Source organism: Nicotiana tomentosiformis, chromosome 8 (genome assembly GCF_000390325.3).
Source record: "Nicotiana tomentosiformis chromosome 8, ASM39032v3, whole genome shotgun sequence".
Taxonomy (NCBI): domain Eukaryota; kingdom Viridiplantae; phylum Streptophyta; class Magnoliopsida; order Solanales; family Solanaceae; genus Nicotiana; species Nicotiana tomentosiformis.
Window position 1 is genome coordinate 33,902,907 of NC_090819.1, and position 22,983 is coordinate 33,925,889.

The 22,983-nt window shown below is 37.8% G+C and overlaps 3 protein-coding genes across 3 annotated transcripts; 1 reads left to right on the forward strand and 2 right to left on the reverse strand.

Annotated features, from left to right (window-relative positions):
• Positions 1–2,287: 2,287 nt before the first annotated feature.
• Positions 2,288–3,732, reverse strand: LOC117275259 (uncharacterized). The gene is made up of 3 exons (XM_033654558.1): positions 3,494–3,732; positions 2,456–3,389; positions 2,288–2,401 (listed from the first exon to the last, which is right to left on the reverse strand). The coding sequence occupies exons 1-3, from the start codon at positions 3,730–3,732 to the stop codon at positions 2,288–2,290; spliced, it is 1,287 nt and encodes a 428-aa protein (XP_033510449.1).
• Positions 3,733–13,135: 9,403 nt separating this feature from the next.
• Positions 13,136–16,900, forward strand: LOC104090224 (uncharacterized). Its single transcript, XM_009595276.3, has 3 exons — positions 13,136–14,423; positions 15,739–16,000; positions 16,295–16,900. The coding sequence occupies exons 1-3, from the start codon at positions 13,318–13,320 to the stop codon at positions 16,469–16,471; spliced, it is 1,545 nt and encodes a 514-aa protein (XP_009593571.1). The 5' UTR covers positions 13,136–13,317; the 3' UTR covers positions 16,472–16,900.
• Positions 16,901–17,526: 626 nt separating this feature from the next.
• On the reverse strand, positions 17,527–21,290 carry LOC104090223 (large ribosomal subunit protein eL43). The gene is made up of 5 exons (XM_009595275.4): positions 21,162–21,290; positions 18,360–18,399; positions 18,003–18,091; positions 17,827–17,909; positions 17,527–17,743 (listed from the first exon to the last, which is right to left on the reverse strand). The coding sequence occupies exons 1-5, from the start codon at positions 21,162–21,164 to the stop codon at positions 17,680–17,682; spliced, it is 279 nt and encodes a 92-aa protein (XP_009593570.1). The 5' UTR covers positions 21,165–21,290; the 3' UTR covers positions 17,527–17,679.
• Positions 21,291–22,983: the final 1,693 nt, after the last annotated feature.

Sequence of the window (22,983 nt, forward strand, 5' to 3'; positions counted from 1 at the left end):
GGCTTTGTGTTCAAGTTCCACTGGCAAGTGACAAGCCTTACCAAAAACCAATCGTTAAGGTGAGGTGACAATGTGTGTCTTAAATGCTGTTCGATAGGCCCACAATGCATCATCCAGCTTCTTTGACTAGTCAGTTCTGTTTGCATTAACAGTTTTTGTTAAAATATTTTTGATCTCCCGGTTGGAGACTTCAACTTGACCGCTTGAATGAGGATGATAAGGGATAGCCACTTTGTGCTTAACTCCATATTTTTCGAGCAACCCGGAAAAGGCTTTGTTGCAAAAGTGAGAACCACCATCACTAAGGATGGCCCTAGGGGTTCCAAACCGAGTAAATATGTTCTTCTTCAAGAAGGCGGTTACACTTCTTGCCTCATTGTTCGGCAAGGCAATTGCCTCAACCCATTTGGAGACATAATATACTACCACCAAGATATATGTTAGGCCGTAGGAGCTTACAAAGGGACCCATGAAATCTATCCCCCACACATTAAAGATCTCGACCTCCATCACAAAGTTCATAGGCATCTTATGCCTTCTAGAAATTGACCCTTTTCTTTGACATTGATCACATGTATTGACAATTTGGTTTGCATCTTGGTAGATCGATGGCCAATAATAGCCACATTCAAGCACTTTTGCCATAGTACGATTTCCACTGTGGTGACCCCCAACTGGAGAGTCATGACATGCTTTGAGAATTTGAATTACCTCATCTTCCGGAACACAACGCCGAATGATGTTGTCGGCATAAATTCGGAACAAAAAAGGTTCCTCCCAATAGTATTGCCTACACTCCCACAAGAACTTTTTCTTTTGATAAGTTTCCAATCCGTCGGGGATAAGGTCACTAACCAAGAAGTTAGCGATGTCGGCACACCAAGGAGTGGAGGTGCTAGATATTGCCAATAAGTGCTCATCTGGGACGGCATCATTAATTTCAAGATCTTATTTTGGTCTCCCTGCCTCTTCAAGCCTAAATAAGTGATCCACAATTTGATTCTCTGTTCCTTTCTGATCTTTGACTTAAAAGTCAAACTCTTGTAACAAAAGAACCCACCTAATCAATCTTGGTTTAGAATCCTTCTTCGCCATAAGGTAGCGGAGAGCAGCATGATTGGTGTAGACTACCACTATGGATCCTAACAAATAGGCCCAAAAATTTTCAAAAGCATAGAAAATAGCAAGCGGTTCTTGCTCAGTTATAGAATAATTCATTTGTGCACCATTGAGTATCTTTCTTGCATAGTAGACAAGATGAATAATCTTGTTATGTTGTTGACCAAGTATTGCTCCAATAGCTACACCGCTGGCATCACACATGAGTTCAAATGTAAGAGACCAATCGGGTGTGACAATAATAGGTGCCGTGGTGAGCCTTGCTTTCAATTCCTCAAAAACTTTGAGGCACTTCTCATCGAACTCAAACTTAGCATCCTTTTCAAGGAGCTTGCACATGGGACTTGCAATTTTTTAGAAGTCTTTGATAAATCGCCTATAAAACCCGGCATGCCCCAAAAAGCTCCGAACACCATTTATCGAAGTGGGAGGAGGAAGCTTAGAAATGATCTCGATCTTTGCCCGATCAACCTCTATGCCTCGCTTGGAAATATTTTGGCCAAGAACAATACTCTTGTCCACCATGAAGTGACATTTTTCCCAATTGAGTACAAGGTTTGTTTTCTCACATCTTTTGAGCACTTGCCTAAGGTTGGCAAGGCAATGCTCAAAGGAATCACCAACTACAGAGAAGTCATCCATGAATACCTCTAAGAAGTCCTCCACCATGTCCGAGAAGATTGACATCATACATCGTTGAAAAGTAGCTTGGGCCATTGCATAGCCCAAATGGCATCCGGCTAAAGGCAAAGGTCCCATACAGACATGTGAATGTCGTCTTCTCTTGGTCCTCTAAGGCAATGTTGATTTGGTTGTAGTCGTAATAACAATCCAATAAGCAATAAAATGAGCTTCCCGCTAGCCGATCAAGCATTTGATCAATAAAAGGCATAGGGAAATGGTCTTTGCAAGTAGCACTATTTATCTTCCGGTAGTCCATGCACACTCTCCACCCGGTCACCGTCCTCATTGGGATGAGTTCATTTTTGTCATTTTGAATCACGGTCATGCCTCATTTCTTTGGCACACATTGCACCGGACTCACCCAAGGACTATCGGCAATGGGGTAGACAACCCCGGCATCTAACCATTTTATGATTTTTTTTCTTCACCACCTCTTGCTGAAAGGATTTAACCTTCTTTGATGCTCTACACTAGGTTTGCTCTCTTACTCCAATTGTATCTTGTGCTCACAAATTCCAGCGGGAATCCCACAAATATCCGCTATAGTTAAACCAATGGCCTGTCTGTGCTCCCTCAAGGTATTCAATAAGTTTTCAACCTACACATAATTCAACAAAGAAGAAACAATTACAGGTAGAGTTTTATTAGAGACAAGAAATTTATACCTTAAGTGCGGCGGAAGTGACTTGAGCTCAAGTTGTGGCGGCTCAATAATTGAAGGCTTAGCGGGAGGAGTGACTCTATTCTCTAAGTCAAGAGAAATATTCTTTGGTGCATAAGTGTAGGACCCAAGTCCTTCCAATGCATTCACTGATTCCACGTATCCTTTCATGTCCTCACCATCAAAATTCACCAAAATAGCCGCCAATGCCTCACCAAGGCATTTCTCTTCCATCTTCACCTCGACTAGGTCCTCTAACTCATCAACAACATCAATGATTGAGATACTTTCATATGCATGTGGCAATTTCATACCCTTACTCGCTTGAAAGGTAACCTCTTCATTATTAACTCGGAATTTGATCTCATTTCGTTCCGAGTCCATGAGTGCCCCCCCGGTAGAAAGGAATGGTCTCCCCAAGACTATAGGGATCTCTTTATCAATAGCACAATCGAGAATAAAAAAGTCAGCAGGGAGGAGAAACTTCCCCACTTTCACAAGCACATCATCAACTATTCCCACCGGTCGCTTTATTGAACGGTCGGCCATTTGCAACCTCATACTTGTAATCCTAGGCATATCTAATCCCTCTTGCTTGTAAATAGCAAGGGGCATTAAGTTGATGCTAGCCCCATTATCACAAAGGGCTTGTACAAAATAGTGCAATCCAATAGTGCATGGAATGGTGAAGGCTCTCGGGTCATCTTTCTTTTGGACGACGGTTGTTGCAATGATGGAACTAACCCGGTGAGTCACATTCACCACTTCATTCTTGGTGGTTTTCTTTTTAGTGATCAAATCCTTCAAGTACTTAGCAAAACTCGACATCTCTTGAAATGCTTCCATAAATGGAATGTTCACCGATAATTGCTTTAGGATGTCATAGAACTTCTCGAGTATGCTATCATCAACCTTTCTAGCAAGTCTTTAAGGGAAAGGAGGAGGAGGTCTAGGAATTGGTGCTAGAGTTTTTGGTGCCTCTATTACCTTTTCCTTCACCTCTTCATGGTTTACTTCTTGAGTTCTCACCTTCTTCGGGAGTCTTTCAACTTCAACAACAATTGGCACCTCAACTTGTACCTCGACTTCTTGTTCAGAATCTTCCACTTCACTTGTTCATTCTCTCCTTGAAGTAGTTTCCCACTTCGAGTTGTGATTGCCATACAATGCAAAGTTAGACCACTCCCACTACCTTTTGGGTTTGCAATTGTATCACTTGGGAGCGTACCTTTTTGCTTCGGATTTTGATCTCTTGAAAGATCCCTCATTTGCATCTCCAACTTTTAAATAGATGTGGTGTGAGAACCCACAAGCTCGGTCATATTCTTCATTGGAGTATCAGATCTCTCTTGATTTTGCAATACTCTTTCAAGCATGTTTTCCAACTTGGACTCACTTGAAGAACTTTCCTTCCAATGTGGAGAGTTAGAAAATTGCCCCTTTGGTGGAACATATGGGTTTGAACTCCGATTTGAAAAGTTGTTGTTGTTGTTACTCCAATTTTCTTGATTTGAAATACCTTGGTTATTTTGCCACTGTTGGTTGCCTTGCCCTTGCGGGTTAGACCTCCATTGGTATTGTTGTCCCGAACCTTGGTAGGGTTGTCTTTGATATCCTCCTTGAGAATTGTTAACATATTTTTCTTCTTCGTATTCCTCATTTGACATGGGTTGCACATCTTCCACAATATTCACTTTTTTTGTTTGGCTTTCAGTGAACATTTTTGTCAACACATTGACATTGGTGGCAAGCCCGGCAATTACTTGATCACTTTCTTGGTTCTCCTTAATTATGTCGGTCAAGGAAGGAGTACCATATGCAATTCCACCTGTGATGTCTTCTGAGTGCCAAGCTTGGTTATGTTCTGCCATCTTGTCAACGATTTATGTGACCCTTGCAAATGTTTTATCCATAAAGGATCCATCCACTGCAGTTTTGGCTATGGATTGATTCATAGGATCCAAGCCCATGTAAAACTTCTCCAACAAAATATTATACGGAAAGCCATGATTCGCCGACCTCACTAAATATAGCTTGAATCTATCCCATGCTTCATGTAGGTGCTTCCTCGGTAATTGATTGAAGAAGAAAATTTTATCCCGGAGCTCAGACTTCTTGCTTTGCGGAAACCATTTTGCTAGGAAAGCTCGGACAAGTTCGGGCCAAGTATGGATAGAATTAGGAGGTAGATTTTGGATCCACTGTCTTACGTCTCTAGTTAGAGATTACTTGAATACCCTCAACCTTAGGGCATCATCTGAGACATGATTCTGCTTGTGCATTGCACATACACCCAAAAGATTTCTAAGATGTTGTGTCGGATCATCATCGGTGGAATTTCGGAAGAATCCCTCTGCCTTTAGCATTAGGATTAGAATGTGTTCCACTTTGAAGGTGGCAACATCAATGCTTGGAGGGACAATGGCATTTGTATCCTCAATATACTCATCTATATCTACAAACACGTTTTGTTCTTCCGGCACGTCCATGTTTACCTAATGACACCAAGAAAAGCAAGGAAAATGTGATGGAATAGAAGAAGACGTAAAGTAAAGCACACACTAGTTAATAATTTCAAAATCGTATTCCCCTGCAATGATGCCAAAATTTGATACGCTCAAATTACACCTATATAAATGGTGTAAGGCAGTCGGTGTCAAATATAATAACCCAACTAGGTTGGGGTCGAATCCCACAAGGAATAGGTGTGAAAAGATTATTTGAATAGTGTAAAACTTGACTTAAGCTGTAGTTCTACTCCGTTAGCTTAAAAAGAGTTTTGTAATTGTGAATTGTCAAGAACAACTATTTTGTTAAGAGAATTTGATTAATTTAATTAAGAAACCAAGGTTGTGTCCCCATAAATAGAATGTAATATTATCTGGATATATTTCTAATGGAAGGTCCTTTGATATGCAAATAGTTCCTAAATGACTGCCCAATATTTTCCAATAACTAGGCAGTATCTCCTCTTTTTGATTTTCCCAAATATAAAAGAATTACAATTAAGAGCAACTAATTTATGCCAAGTAGAATCATGTTATCCCTAAGCGATTCCATTAAACAAGGTTTAAAACCTTGAGTTCTTGCTATTCAATTCTACCAAACCCTAACCCACTTTTCCAAGTAAAGATAGAGTCAAATGGCACTAGTCAATGTTTGCAACCATCAACCATAAATGAAGCATAAAAAATGAATAGAAATCAACCAACCATTATATATTTATTCAATGGTAAACACATATTAACATTACACCCACTTAGGGTCCACAACCTTAGTATTTAAAGTTAGCTACTCATACTAGAATACAAGAACAAAGTAATAAATAAAGTCATAAAGCTTACAAAGGGAATAAAGTCTTAGATTCTCTCTCAAAAGCTTCCAAAATAATGGTGTATTCAATGCTCTAAGTGTAGCCTCTTTTTCAAACAAGATGGTCCATAAAAACCCTAATCATTCTATTTATAATGGTCTAAAAATCGTGGTCAAAAAGTGACAAAAATAACCTTGCAGATCAAGTCTGCGACCGCATAATGGGTCGCAGAACGCTTTCGCGGTCCGCACATCTTCATTTTTTGCCGCAGAATTGATAACAAAGTTTTCCAGTTTTCCATCGCATTTTGGTTATGCGGTCCGCATATTGATTTTGCGACCGCATAACGCACCGCAAAATCATCTTCACTAGAACTTCGTTTGCTTTTGTGCGATCATTATGCGATCTGCATAAAAGTTGTGCGACCGAACAATGGATCATAGACTTGACTCTCAGAAATTGTGATAATCTTCTTCATTTTGTGATGGGTCTACGGTCCGCACATCACTTTTGTTGTCGTAGACCTGCCGCATTTCTGACTTTCCATGGGTTTTTGTCATCTTTTTCATGTTCTTGGCTCTTCAAGTCTGGTTTCTTGCAAAACACCAAAACTACATAAGAAATGACTTATAATGCTTTAAAAGATGAGCTAAAGTCTATAAAATTAGTATCAAAAGTGCCGCATTTCTACGGCACATCAGTGGTATGCCTCAAAGGTTGGATATTCCGGAGTGGAAGTGGGAGCGTATCACTATGTATTTTATAGTTGGACTTCCATGGACTTTAAGGAGATTTAATGATACGTGTAGGGCTGCTTATTGGACGGTTAATTATTTTTAATGGTTATCGGCTTTTAAATGTATTAATCCGCTAGCCACCCGATAAGATATCGGGCGGATTGGTATCGGTTTAGCTCTTATCGGGCAGTTTATCGGCCTAATTCAATCTATATTGCGTGCATTAATTTTTTTCTGACCGCCTAGCATACAAATTCAGAATAGAAAATTACACATTGAGTCCAGACATACATGTCTGTTAACGCCTACATAAGAATGATGTAGTGTGTCATGTGTTGTAGAGTAAAAAAAATTGTGGCACAACACTGTTTTTCTTCTATTAAACATAAACAATAGACATTAGTTTAAAAAAATAAAAGCAAAGGTGAACCATAGACAGCAGCTTAAACAATCTTGTTGTAGGGTGGGAGAATAAGCTAAGCTAAGCCAAGCTTGGGATCTATTGATGCATAGTACGTAAGGGTTCTGATTATTTAGGAATTAGGCGTTAGAACTTAGAGATAGAGTATTGGAAGAAGTGGAAGGGTTTTTGATATATATATATATATATATATATATATATATATATATATATATATATATATATAACGGGTTAACGGATTATCAGTTAAGAAAATTGAATAATCCACCCCCAAACCGATAAGCCGTTAATAAAAAAATTTCAATTTGTTCCCCGTCCGTTAAACCGTTAACCCGATACCAATAAGCCATTAAGCTTCGGTTTCGGTTCGATTTTCGGTTTCGGTTCGGTTTTGAACACCCCTAGATGCGTGGGTCATTGTAGACAGACTGACCAAGTCTGCACACTTTATTCTAGTCATGACTGCCTATTCTTCACTCGGATTTATCTTTGTGAGATTGTTCATCTTCATGGTGGGCCCATGTCTATTATCTCGGATCGAGGCAGGCAGTTTACATTGCATTTTTGGAGAGCAGTGCACTATGAGTTGGGCACATGGGTCGAGCTGAGTACAACATTTCATCCCCAGACGGACGGGTTGTCCGAACACACTATTCAGATATTGGAGGACATGTTACGAACATGTGTCATTGATTTCGGGGGATCATGGGATCAGTTCCTACCATTTGCATAGTTTGCCTACAACAAAAGCTATCAGTCGAGTATCCATATGGCTATGTATGAGGCCTTATATGGGAGGCGATGTCATTCTTCGGTTAGTTGGTTTGAGCCTGGGAGGCTAGGTTTTTGGACACTGATTTGGTTCATGATGCTTTGGAGGTGAAGTTGATTCAAGAGCGGCTTTGTATAGCGCATTCCAGGCAGAAAAGTTATGCTGACAGGAAGGCTCGTAATGTGGCATATATGGTGGGTGAGAAGGTACTACTCAAAGTTTCAACTATAAAGGGTGTAATGATGTTCGGGAAAAAGGGCAAGTTGAGCCCTCGGTATATTGTCCCTTTTGAGTGCTATAGAGGGTTGGAGAGGTGGCCTGCAGACTTTTCTTGCCACCTAGTTTATCGAGAGTTCACCTAGTGTTTCATGTTTTCATACTCCGAAAGTATTATGGGGATCCGTCACATGTATTAAACTTCAGCGCGGTGCAGCAGGACAAGGATTTGACTTATGATATGGAGTCGATGGCTATGTTGGACTGGCAGGTTCAAAAGTTAAGGTCAAAGAATATAACATCGGTGAAGGTTCATTGGAGAGGTCAACCGGTCGATGAGTCTACTTGGGAGACTGAGCAGGATATGCAGAGCAGATATCCTCACCATTTTAAGACCCTAGGTATAATTCTAAACTCGTTCGAGGATGAACGTTTGTTTAAGAGTGGGAGAATGTAACGACTCGGTCGGTCGTTTTGTATATTTGAGCCATTTTCCCCCTACTTGGTGCTTTACATATGTGTATTTGTGATTATGTGACTTGCGGGGTCGTTTGGTTTGGTTTCGGGGGAGTTTTTAGATTGAATTGGGACACTTAGTCTCATGGTTGGATGCTTAAGTTGTAAGAGTTGATTGGAGTTTGACTTTTGTGTAGACGACCCCCGGAATGGTATTTTGATGGTTCCAATAGGTTTGTATGGTGATTTTGGACTTAGGCGTATGTCAGGATTTGGATTTGGAGGTCCATAGGTTGAATAGGTGCTCTTTGGCGAAAGTTGGAAAGTTGAAGGTTTGGAAGGTTCATAGGTTTGACCGGGAGTTGACTTTGATGACATCGAGTTTGGATTGTGTTTTCGGGAGTTGGGATACATCCGTTGTGTCATTTGAAAATTGTGTGCAAAATTTGAGGTCACTCCGAGTTGATTTAATGTGTTTCGGCATGAGGTTTGGAAGTTAAAAGTTCATTAGTTCCTTAGGCTTAAATTGAGGTGCGATTCATAGTTTTGATATTGTTTTATGTGATTTGAGGCCTCGAGTAGGTCCGTGTTATGTTTTGGGATTGGTTGGTATGATTGGACGAGGTCTCGGGGGCCTCGGGTGTGTTTCAGATCATTTGGATTGAGTTGGCTTGTTGAGATTTCTGAGTTCTGGTGTTTTCATATATGCGGACGTTTGGCCGCAGATGCGGTGCTGCAGAAGCAGCCTGGGACGTGCAGATGTGAGTTTGGCTTGGCAAGGGGGAGGTCCGCAGATGCGGCATTTGTCCGCAGAAGCGGAGGCGCGGATGCGGCTCGGTGCCCGCAGAAGCGGCAGGTCGGCTTTTTAAGTGAACTCGTAGATACGAGATTTTGACGGCAAATACGGCACCACAGATGCGGTAATTTGGACCGCAAATGCGGAATCACTGGGCAGCCTATATGATTTCGAAGGTTTGGTCACTTTTCATTATTTAGAGTTGAGGAGCTCGGCTAGAGACGATTTTTGGGAGACTTTTCACTGCAAATTAAGAGGTGAGTGAAGTTTACTTAATTTTATGTTAGATATTTATTATCCATGGATTATTACACCTAGTTTATATGAATTAAAGATGGAATTTGGGTATTTTTTACTACGATTTTGGAGAGTGAAAATTGATGATTTGAGGTTGGATTTGGATGAAACATATATATTTGGACTCATATCGAAATGGGTGTTCGGGATTTGTGAGTATTGAAGGGTTTCGGGGTGGGGGCACGGGGTTGACTTTTTGGTTTGACATTAAATATTTAAAGCAAGATCTTAGCTTTATTTTTTGAGGTTGTTTCCTATGGCTTCTATTGATGATATTAAGTTATTTTGACTAGATTTGAGTCACTCGGAGGCCGATTCGCGTAGGAAGGACTTTTTGGAGTATTGTTTCATGCGTTTTGAGGTAAGTAATATATCTAAACTTGGATTGAGGGTAATTATCCATGTGAGCTATGATACTTGAGATGTGTTGGGGGTGAACACGTGCTAGGTGACGGGCGTGTGTGCGTACACCCTAGTATTTATTATCCGGGTAGACTTTAGGATACTATAAGACTTATTTGCTTTCATGCCTCGTTATATCGGTATTTTCTCTACTTGTATGATCATTTGAGTTATGATTCGTGTTAGATATTATGTCTAGGCTATGTACTTATTTGTTTGAGATATGATAGGGCTATTCTTGTTGTTTTGAGTTATTTGCTTTAATTGCAGTCCTATTCTCAGTCATAATTCTTCGTCTGCATGTTATGTCTCAATCTTTGTATATTATTTGTATGTCCTATCACATGATGTTGTTGTCTTCTATATGTGATACTGTTTGGGCTGAGTTCTGTAAGATGTGAGCCATTGAGACTTGAGCGGTTGATGATTGATGTGGGCCATGGAGCCGTATTGTGATTTATAGTGGATTAGTTTGCACGCCGCGACGGATTGATATTTGGATCGGGTTGCACGCCGCAATGGTTATATTGATTATTGATCAGCACTTGGGCAAGAATCTGCCCATCCGGAGTCTGATATTACAGTAAGCGCGGGCATAGGGTTATATATGTGTTTTATGAGAGGAATTTGTGCCAGGCACCCATACAGTGTTGAGTGTGGTTGTGTGTGTGATGGTGATAGGCATTTGTGCCAGGCACCGCGAGTGTGCTAAGTGAGAGTATACTTGATGGTTTCACTGTGATGTTATTGACTTGACATATATATTTGACATATAGGCATAGAGATATATTTTTCCTCATGCTAGATGGTAAATAAAATATCTTATATGTTGTTGAAAGTTTGGAAAATCATAGTTTTCTTGATAAACTCATATTTTAATAATTTTGGTAAAAGATTGGGTTTTGACTGTTATACTTGAAAAGCATATCTAATTTCATGTATTTGTGGATGAGGTGAACATGATATCTTTTGAGTTATTTACTTTTACTTTCATCATTATATCATGTGTTGTTATTGATTATTTGTATTGGGCACTGACTTCTTTCTGCCACTGCTTTCAGTCCGAGGTTAGGTTTGTTACTTATAGAGCACATGCGGTCGGTTGTACTTATACTACACTTTACACTTTATGTGCAAATTCAGGTACTTCTAAACGTGGTGATTGCTAGAGTTCGCATCGGTACCAGCTTGTGGAGACTACAAGGTAACTGTTATGTCATTCGCAGACCTTGAAGTTCTCTTTTGTTTGTCTTTGTTATCGATGTTCTACCATTCAAACAGTTTTGTATTGAGGATTGACTCTGTATTTTAAGATTATGTAGTGATCATGTATTTGTTGACAACAGATCAGTGGATGGTTGTAGTTGCATTATTGATGCTATCTTTAGATATTTTATAACATTACCGTTGTTGGGATTATTAAGTTCTATTATTTGAGTTCTATTATTATTGTGAAATTATTGGCTTGCCTAACAAGCAGTGTTAGGTGTTGTCACGGCTCCGGTGAGAGTTTGAGCCGTGACAATGTTGTTAGCGATGCATTGATACATGCATGGGATTTGTATAGTTGTGATAGAGCGCATCAGTTCATATGCTCTGTCTATGCATATTGTTATATGTTTTGAGGTCAGTCAGTATGCTTACTGGATACACATTGATTTCGTATTGATACTACGCGTCTGCATATTTTTGTGTAGATTTTGTTCCTGATACTAGCAGGACATAATTCGTGATGAGCTGCCATACTTGAACGCAGTTGTATTATTCCGTCTTAGTGGATGACTTATATTACCAGTGTCAGGGATATGTATTACTAGTATTTTCGCACTTGTTCTATGTTTAGCCTAATGTATTGACTTATTTTATGATTTTTTTGTGAGGCTTGGTTATGAATTATCTTGCTCTTGTGTACTTTTGTGTTGAATCACCTAACCGACGATGTTAGGTATCATCATTAGGGATTTGGGCGTAACAGAGTGATGTGTTAATTAGAGCCTCGAATTCGATCCACGGGAATGGAGAGTGTTTTCTCATTTAAAGACTATTTAGACGATGCAAACCAAATTACTTAGGCCAATAAATTTCTGAGTGAAAAAAGAAAAGAAAAATTGTAATGACACTTTGAGCAATAAGAATGAGCCATCATGATTCATGGACAAAACAAGGAATGTACATTTAATTGTACTAGTAGTATTAGTTTCTAAGACTTTGAGGGTGTTTGGCTAAATTTATAAGCTGGTCAAACTAGCTTATAAGCACTTTTCGGCTTATCTACGCGTTTGGTAAAGTTAAAAGTGCTTATAAGTCAAAAATAAGCCAAAAGCCATAAGCTAGTCACCCCCAACTTATGAATTTTTTAGCTTACAAGCACTTTAAGTTTGACCAAAATTTTTACTATTTTATCCTTAAAATATTCCTTTTTAGAACAAAACTCTTACATCGATAATCATTGTCTCAAGTATTTGTTTCAACCTAACACACCCCCCTCCCCCCCCCCCCCCCCCCCGCATCTCTTCAAGTGTGCAATTCTCATTGACTATTTAAGATAAGCGAATCCTCTATTCCTTTGCATATTTGTATCAATGTAATTTTGTATTAATCTTTGAACTGTATGTAATAAATTAGGACATATTAATTTTTTGGTGTATTGCTTTCTAAGTGTTGTGGTAATGAACACAATATTTATTTCTCTTCAAATATTTTGTCCTATTTAGGTTTATTTTTTACTGAGAAACTGTTGTCAATTTATTAATTATTATAACTTATGATTATATGCGCATCATAAAATAAATTATATTTATCATAAAAATTATGTTATCTAAGCACATTTGTATTTAAAATTAAATGACAAATATAATATTTTGTATTTGAATCGATCTAGAATCTAAAATTTTGAAGAAATTACGCTCTTATAAGAGTAAACAATTCTTAGGTTATTTAAGTCAATTTAACAGAAAAGAGCTTATCATCACTTTTTTTATCAAATACTGCAACAACTTATTATCAATTTCATCACTTGTATAAATAAGTTAATCCAAACGGGCTCTTTACTTCTTGATAAGTTGTTGTCACAAGAACCCGTCCGCCTCTGGTTTTAAACTGATTTTTCTCCACACGCAGAATTCAGAAATCTCCTTCACCCCACCTCCCGCTCTACCCCACCCCAGTACCCCTTACCTTTTTTAACTCAAAAAACTTCTCCTCCCATTACTATTTTCACTTCCAACATATATATCTATAAACACAATTCTATATCTTTTTGTATAGAAGAATATTACCTTTAGCCTTTAGGGAAGAAATTTTTTTTCAAGAAAGAACCAACCCAATTTTGGAAACATAATTTCAAACGAGAAAAAGGAAGAATTTTTGGTGAATTTGGAGAGTAAAGTTTGTAGATAAGAAAGATTCTTCTCCCTTTTTTTGGTTGGTGTTATTTATAGGTAATGCATCAGAAGAAATCTGAAGTGCAAATTGGAAAAGAAAGCATTTGCTGCATCTCTTCCGATTTCAATCGTACAGCGCCCCTTGTTTCTTCTTCATCTTCTCTTCATCAGAAACACCCTTCAAATTCCCATAATTTCAACTCTGGTCCCCAACCTTTGATTTTCGCATCTTCTGTGTCACCTTCTTCTTCACCTGGATATCAGGATCATACTGCTATTCAAGTTTTCATTGATAATGATAATAATGACGCAATTTCCCCTACCCCCACCACCACCCCTACCACCAAAACCACCCCACATAAAAGACCCCTTTTGGGAGTTTCATCAAACAACCCTTCAAAATCTCTCATAAAGACTCCAACTTTATCCAATTCTCTTCACAAATATCAATTTTCCTCTGTAAAGGGTCAACACCCATGTAGAAACTTGAGCAATTTCCATTTCTACCCCTGCCATATTCGGCTCATACTCATTTTTTCTCCTCTGTTCTTCTATTTCTTGGTTTCACGTCCAAAAAATTCTTTCTTTTTGGATTTTCTTTCTGCTTTTGCTTTTTCAGCAGCCCTTTTGTTTACACTGAATTTAGCACTTCCAAGATTCCCCTCAATTCGTTTATTCTTGGCTAAGTCTTTGCCTCCAATTAAGATTTTTTCATCAAAACAAGTGTCCAAGAATGCTTTACCAGTGTTTTGGTCAATAGGGTCAAGGCCAAGAATTGATAAAAAGGTAAATACTTCAGGTTGTTATGTGCAGGCATACAGTAATGGTGATGTGTTTGAGGGGGAGTTTCATAAAGGGAAGTGTAGTGGAAGTGGGGTTTATTACTATTACATGAGTGGGAGATATGAAGGGGATTGGGTTGATGGGAAGTATGATGGTTATGGGGTTGAAACATGGGCAAGGGGGAGCAGATATAGGGGACAATATAGGCAAGGACTTAGGCATGGATTTGGGGTTTATAGGTTTTATACAGGTGATGTATATGCTGGGGAATGGTCTAATGGACAAAGTCATGGGTGTGGAGTTCATACTTGTGAGGATGGGAGCAGGTATGTTGGTGAATTTAAGTGGGGAGTTAAGCATGGCCTTGGACATTACCACTTCAGGTAATTTGTAGTCATTGATGTTTTTCGGTTTCGTATTTTCGTGTGTTAATTTTGCCTTGGTTGAATTTGGTGGCATCTTTTCATCAGCAAATTGAAGTAATCCTGTTAAATCTTATTGGGTATGAGATGTTTCACAATGTCCATATGTGTTAGTATATGCATAGTTATTGCTGTAAATTTGATTTTAGTTATTGCTGTTTTGTGGATCATATCTTATGTAAAGCAGATCATGTGAGCTTGAAATTCTTATTAATTATTATCATGATTAGAGGATGACGATGATATTCGTTATGCTTGTTGCTTTAGGTATCAATGGAGTGAAGGGTAACTTTTTTTTACTGGATGTCACTGTATAAATTTCTATTTGCATGGTTGTTCTTTTCTGAACTTAGGTGGTTTGTTAAAAAGAAGCAGGAGAATAGTTAAATGATCATTTTGGTGTAACTGAAAGGGAACAACCTTTATATGTTTACTTCTGAGTAGATAAATAGAACAGTTCTTTTCCCTTTGGAGAAACTAATTGCTGATGGATCATCTCATAGTACCGCATGTATGGTTCTAGAAGATGCATAATCAACTAAGTATAAGTCAAAGACAGAAAGAGCGCGACCATTTCAAGGAATAGCAATTGTTTGGCGTTTCTGTTTTTTATAAAAAGATTTCGTGAAGTTCCTTTCTGAATTTGTTTGCCCCAGCAACTTCATTTATTTATGTAATTTCAATTGCTAAATTAATTATCAGTCCTAGGAGGTATATTGTGCGACTTAAGGAAAAGCGACACTGGTAAATTCCACTTTTTGTAGGGTGTGTGTGAAGGCACATTTCCAGATTTCTTATAGCACCATGAAAAGGAAATACCTATAGTACATTGGGATACTTACACCATAGAAACGTCCGCGTCCACATTTCTTGACAATTAATTCCATTCTGTGAGTCTAAGAGATCCATGTTTTAAGTGGTATATTTGGATCAAGCTGAAAGGTTGAAGTGGTCAGTTGAAACATCATAATTATTTCGAAGAGCTTCTTTCTCATTTTAGTGATTGTAAGTGCTTTAAAATTGTCATTGACTGTGGCTGTATGCCTATATCTTACGCTTGAAACTTTTGAGTAAGATATATTTATTACCAATAAAGCTGAAAAAACGAATAATTGAGACTCATGCGTAGTTTTTATCTGAAGAACCCTTCAGTTTGCGGTAGAGTGTGATCTGTTAACTGGTAGAGTGATGAAATGACATTTAAACTAAATGTAGAGTAATATGTTTTTTTTTGTTTTTTTCCTGCCATTGACTTGATTTTATCTTTTCAATAAAGGAATGGAGATACTTATGCTGGAGAATATTTTACTGATAAGATGCATGGTTTTGGAGTATATTGTTTTGCAAATGGGCATCGGTATGAAGGAGCCTGGCATGAGGGAAGGAGGCAAGGGCTTGGGATGTATACTTTTAGGAATGGGGAAACCCAGTCTGGTCATTGGCAAAATGGGGTCCTCGACATTCCAAGCACACATAATACCTCCTATTCTGTATCTCCTGTTGCTGTTTACCACTCCAAAGTACTAAATGCTGTACAGGTAAATTAGATATGGAAAAAGGGTAGCATTAGTTTTCTTGGCTGCTCAGATCTTCTTTGCCAGCCCATAATTCACTTACAGTGTTATCTATAGGACAGTCAAGTTGACTTTTAAAGGATTATATACTGACGTAATTAGTAATTCAAGTTTTTCCCAAGAATATAAACTGAGAGATGGACTACTTGTCCTAGTCATTTTATTCTTTAATCCGACACTCTAAAAGATTAGGTTCAGTAAAGGAAAATGCAGGTTTAATTTGACCAAACGCTGGTTGCTTTTCCATGTTATAATCAGGAGGCACGACGAGCAGCAAAGAGGGCCTACGATGTGACTAAGGTTGATGAGAGAGTGAACAGGGCAGTTGCAGCAGCCAACAGAGCAGCCAATGCAGCTAGAGTAGCTGCGGTGAAAGCTGTGCAAAAGCAAATGCATCATCGGAGGAACAGTGATGACCTTCCAATGTTCAACTGATTGTTATCAGTTTAAGCATGAAGTGGTCATCCATTTTCATTTTCACAGACAGCTGCTAGGGAATTCGTCCTTAAAATACCCTCTTAATTTGTTCATGATGACTCTCTTGTTATTACCTCCAGTGCCACAAGGGGAAGCTGGTCGTATAGTCCGCTAGAGTTTCGCCTTGTCTAAAGTTGGGCAAATCTTCAAGCTGCTGCATCATGGTCTTGTTAATGGTTTAAATGGATGATGCTGTCCGCTAGCTACCTTTTTCCTTCAGCTGTTTTGTATATTTAGCTAGTAGTAAAATCTGAGTGCTGGTGTCCAGATATAATCTCAATCCAACTGGCATTTTGTGTATTAGTGACTTGAGAATTTGTGGAAGTGTCAATGAAACGGAAAAAGAAAAGAATATAGAAAACCTAGTCTTTGTGTCTGTGGCCAAAATCATGGAGCTGTTTAATCATCCTTACTAATATTTGGATGACTATTCTCTGGGGGTGCGGTTGAGGATTTAAACATACTACATTACCTTTTGTTTTCTTACACATTATTTGGCAGTTTCGAGTAGGTAGTATGTAATAACTACTTTCAAGTTTTGAATTATCATGGAGGTAATGAGATTTTTGTCAGAAGTAGACTATAGGAAAATGTTAAGCATGTAAATGCCAAATCCCTTTAGAATGCGTCACTAGGGTCTAAGGTTTGTTTACTTATATACCCAGCATCTCTTCCGTGCTTTGTCGATGTGGGATTCGCCTAGGGTGTCACATACACTCCCTTTAGGAACTCAGGGCCCTCTCTGAGGTTTGCCCCATCCCAGTTCAAGGTTGCACGCGAAGTGGCTCTGATACCATATGTAACAACCCAACCTGTCCACTTTGGACAGATTGCTCAAGCGAGAAAATAAGGAATGATATGACAGTTCATGGAGTACATTATCTTCTTGAAGGCCATCAGAATTCAAATTAAATAAACAAGAATAATTCACCTTCCACCTTCCAGAAAGGAATCAGGAATGAACATTTGATGAGTCTAAGAATAGTTTTCAGATGTTAACAAAAAACCAAATATTTCAGAACACCAGCACATTCTTTTAGATAATAAAAACATCAGGACAAAATGCATCACTACTGGCAAGATGAAACATTTAATACAAGCTCACATGTCGCATTAAACAGTAAAAGTATCTCCAAATTAAATACCAGAAGAACAAAACTGGGCCTCTAACTCTCTGTCTGCTCCCTAAGCCTTCGAATGGTGCTCCTAACAGTCACAGCGCTCGCAGTGCTGCAAAAGAAGCGAAGTCATTAGTACCTAAAAGCTTGCTTAACACAAGAAACATAGAAGCAATCAGTTCAGATAAAGATTACTTCAATGTGTAGGCACCCCCTGCTTTGACTTTGCCACAATCTTTGCAACCCCAAATACCAACAGCCTTCCTCTTCACAGCGTACTACAATGCCAGAATCTAATTAACATTATTATCAATGCAACTATGAATACACGGTCTAGAAAACTATCAAATAATATATAAGCAAAGCTGTACCTTTCCACAGAACTCACAGAAATACTTGCTGTGCTGACTGACCTCCATCTTCTTAATCTGCTTCCTCAAACTAGCACCATAACGGGTACCTGAAAAAACACAAACATTATACAAAGCTATGAATTAGATGTAGAATGACTAATCTACATGCAGATATGGAAACTATGTTTTTACAGCAAACTCTTAGGGAATTCAGTTTGTGGTCTCCAATGCATGGTTATGGACAAATCTATATGCAATTTGGTGAAAATCCATGTTTATCGGCTCTGAGCTTCAACTCGGAAATTTCATACAATTCTCTTAAACATATTTAACTTTCCATAATGACACAAGTACAATAGCATTTTAGAGACATACCATACTTCCCGACAATACCGGCCTTCTTGGTTCTCTTGGTCTACATATATCAGGAAAATGTTATTTAACAAGTGTATCAAACTAAAACGAGAAGGAAAGAATACAATGCAGAAATCAGAGCAGCGTCTCCAAAACAATGTATTGAAACACTACATGCTAAGACATTAAATTTACTGGAAAAACAGTAGCAACCCGTGATACCGACGGTTTGAGTCTTTGACAAATCTTTCCAACTCAGTAAACTGTTCCACCCACGCAACAACAAAATACAGAGCCATGCCCATAATTTATAAGCCTCTCCTTCCCCATAACCTTTTTCAAACACAAGCAATCCAAGGTATAACAGCTAATGTCGTGGTAAACTGTACACAATCTTTTTCCAACAATCCTGATTACATGTTGGAACCAATCACCATAAAGGAATTTAAACATTGAAGACATGCTTGAGCCTCCACTAAATGATTTCGAGTCCCCACACATATTAAATAGATAACAGGTGGACTAGCGTGAGGACCAACTATGTACAAAAATTGAAACGATACAAGATGCATCACAAGCTGGATCCTAGCTATATTTCCCTCAAGAAAAAACCCCAGTTAGCATCTCAAACAAAGTTAACTTGGTAGAAACTTAGGCTCTCCCGGTGTTTATACCAAACCAATAGATACATGATATGTGTTTGCATATAGACTTCTTTTACTTAACCATTGTTAATTAACGCATATTATCACTTCGTGGTAAGTTGATAAGGTTCGATGTACACCGAGTACGGGTAAGTTTTACCATCTAATTTCCATATCTCGTAGCAGTTTCCATACAATCAACCACATTTCTAATTGACTTCTTTATTAGTCAATCAAATCAATGTCAATCAACTACGTCTCAACCCCAAACTAATAATGTACTCCCTCTATTATAATTTAAATGACATAGTTTGAATCGGCACTATTTCCCCGTGGAGATAGGGTTGCATCAAGGATCAGCTCTTAGCCCATTTTTATTTGCCCTGGCGATGGATATGTTGACGCGACACATTCAAGAAGAGGTGTCATGGTGTATGTTATTTGCAGATGACATAGTGCTGATTGATGAGACGCATTGTGAGGTTAATGCTAGGCTAGAGGTGTGGAGACAGACCCTGAAGTCTAAAGGTTTCAAGTTGAGCATGACGAAGACAGAGTACTTGGAATGTAAGTTTAGTATTGGGGCTCATGAAGCAGAAGTGGATGTGAAGCTAGATACACAAATCATCCCCAGGAGAAATAATTTCAAATATCTTGGGTCTGTGATACAGGGTAACGGGGAGATCGACGAGGATGTCGCACACCGAATTGGAGCGGGATGAATGAAATGGAGGCTCGCTTCTGATGTTTTGTGTGAGAAGAATGTGCCACCTAGACTTAAGCAAGTTCTATAAAGTGGTAGATAGAGCGGCCATGTCGTATGGAACCAAGTGTTGGTCAGTCAAGAAATCTCATGTTCAGAAGTTGAAAGTAGCGAAAATGAGAATGTTGAGATGGATGTGTGGACATACCAGGAGAGATAAGATTAGGAATGAGTATATTAGAGACAAGGTGGGCGTGGCTCCTATAGAAGATAAGTTGCGGGAATCGAGGCTGAGATGGTTCGAGCATGTGAAGAGGAGAGACCCCGATGCCCCAGTTAGAAGGTGTGAGAGGTTGACCATGGCGGGTCAGAGGAGGGGTAAAGTGAGGCCTAAGAAGTCCTGGGGTGAGGTGATTAGGCAGAACATGGCACTACTTCAGCTTACCGAGGACATAACCCTCGATAGAAGGGTGTGGAGGTCGAGAATTAGGGTTGTGGGTTGACATGCAGTCTAGAGTTTCGTCTAGGCATCCCAGTAGTATTAGTCCTAGTCTTGTATTTTTCTATGTATAGCCCCTTGCTATTTCATATTGTGTCATCATTTCCAGCAAGACTGAATCTATTTTTATAGTGTCGTATTCTTAGATATCTGTTGTTCCACGTATCTTCATTTGTTCTCATGTCTACTTACCTGGTTGTTGCTACTATCTGTTTATTGCTTCATTTTCACTTCTTTTGAACCGAGGGTCTTTCGGAAACAACCTCTCTACCTTCAGTAGGTAGGGTAAGGTCTGCGTACACTCCACCCTCCCCAAACCTCACTTGTGGGATTTCACCGGCCTTGTTGTTGTTGTTATTGTTTGAATCGGCACGGAATTTAAAAAGGAAATGAATACTTTTGAAACTTGTGTTTTAAAACATATCATGACATTTGTGTCGCTATAAAACTTTTAAAAGTTATGGTCTAAACATGTCATAATATTTGTGTGATTATTAAAGCATCACATTAAAATGAGAAGTGTAAAAGTTAATTGTTTCAAAGCTTAAAAGTGTTATCTTTTCTAAACGAGCTAAAAGAAAAGGTGTGTCAGATAAACTGGAAGAGAAGAAGTCTTTCCACAAGCAGTCAATCAATTACGCATCGATCCCAAACTAATAAGGCATTACTTCAAAGATTCATCACAATTTGACTAGCTTTGATACTGATCGTATCGCGACACTGAAGTATCATTTAAAATGATACGCCCATTGCACCTTCGACGATTTGTCATTTATTTATACTCGTAGAAATGAACCAGTTCAAACTTCGAAGTTCTGAAATTATTGGTAAAATATGAGTGGTTCACAAAATCATAACAGTAAAGCGAACGAATTTGGATGTTTCGTGATTAATAAAGATTTTGACGAGTATTTCTAAAAAATCTATAGAAATTACTAAGTCTGAATTTGCTTGTAGAAGTGTAAAAGAGAGATTACCATTTTGACGAGTTACAGTAGTACCCTGAGAGAGACGCAGAAGCGGAACCAAACCCTAGAATCCGAGACGAAAGGATCTGTTAAATTCGAGTGTGATTTGCCCTAAAGCCCAGTGTCATATTCAGGCCCATTTACCAATTATTCCTTGTTGGCCAGTTTGTTGGATAAAATTGGATGAATGACACAATTACCCACAAAAATAAAATTATTTTTCCTTCACTATCTATTTATTTTTTTATCCATTAAACTAATTACTTTTTCTACCCATGATAGCTTTTGTGGGTAATTTTCTCTTTTTTCTCCTTTTTTTTTTTCTACTTCTTTTCTTTTTTCTTTCTTTTCTCTTTTTCTTTTTTCTCATTTTCTTCTTATTTTTTTTATTTTTCTCCTTTTCTGTTTATTTATTTTTTGGCCCAGATCATATTATTATTATTATTATCATAATTTAATTTCTCACTCAATTTTAGCTCCTTTTCATTTATTTATTTTTATTTTTATTTTTTTAATTTCTTGTTCTCTTTTCTAATTTCATTTAACTCCTTTTTTCTTTTATTTTTCTCTTTCTTCATAATCTTATTTTATATTTTTGCTATTTTTATTATTCTTCTTTATTTATACAATAAGAAAAGATAACTGATATAGTAAATATTTGTTCACCTTTTTTAATATAACTGGTATAATATACTTTTTTTATATTCAATTATTATAACAACTTATACATTATAACTGGTTTCTCTTCTCTTTTTTGCTTTCATTTTATTTTTCTTTTTTAATTTTATTTATTATTATTTCAAATTATTTTTTTTTCTTTTTTCATAATCTAATTCTGCACACATTTTTGGCTCCTTTATTTTTTTTATATATTTTTATATATTAATTATTAGGGAATAACTTACTTTAGCATATAGTATATCAAAAATAATATATTAGTAGCAGTTTAAGTATATTATTGCAGTATACTATAGCATTTAGATGATATATATCATATACGGACGGGGTATATAATATCGAGAACCCTGTTAGAAAATTAAAAAATGACCCATTAAACATTTGTTTTTGAAAAATTAAAATATTATCAAATTTAACTATATTGTTACATTATACCATATACTGTAATAGTATACTGTTGTAATAAATTATACACTATTGAATTAAATATTATATACCAAAATGGTATATAGTATGTTATTTTGGTATATAGTACAAATTGGTCTTGGTATATACAATATTATTTTGGTATATAATACAAATTGGTCTTCTTGGCTAATTCAACTCAATTTCAACCTAAATTTCAAAAAATATACTCTAGAATTTTTACCAAATTGACTCAAACTTTAGCCACAACTTCCAATCAAATATTTCAAACTAAATATTTTGGTTTATGAGAAAAGTTGAAAAAACATGAGAACTCCATTGAAAAGTTGAAAAAGAACTCAATGAAAATTTTAAAAAAACTCTAAAAAGACCAAATTTTAATAGTTATTACATTATATATTATACTGTAATAAGGCTGGCATGTGGGCCGGTCCAAACGGTCCCGGTCCCGATCCCGGACTGGTCCCAAATTAAACGGACCAAACGGTCCCGGGCCAAATGATCTTTTTGTAAGAACCGGTCCGGGACCGGGCCTACGAACTCATGGTCCCGGGCTAAACGGTCCCGGGCCGGGGCAATAGAGGAGGAACAGATTGACCACTAGATTCGCCACTCTTGGATTTTTCCTTATTGTTACCAAAAAGTTTTTTTAAGGAAGCCATCTTAATTAATCAAGTAATAGAAAATAAATAAAACAAACAAAACTATAATATTAAAACTTAAGAGT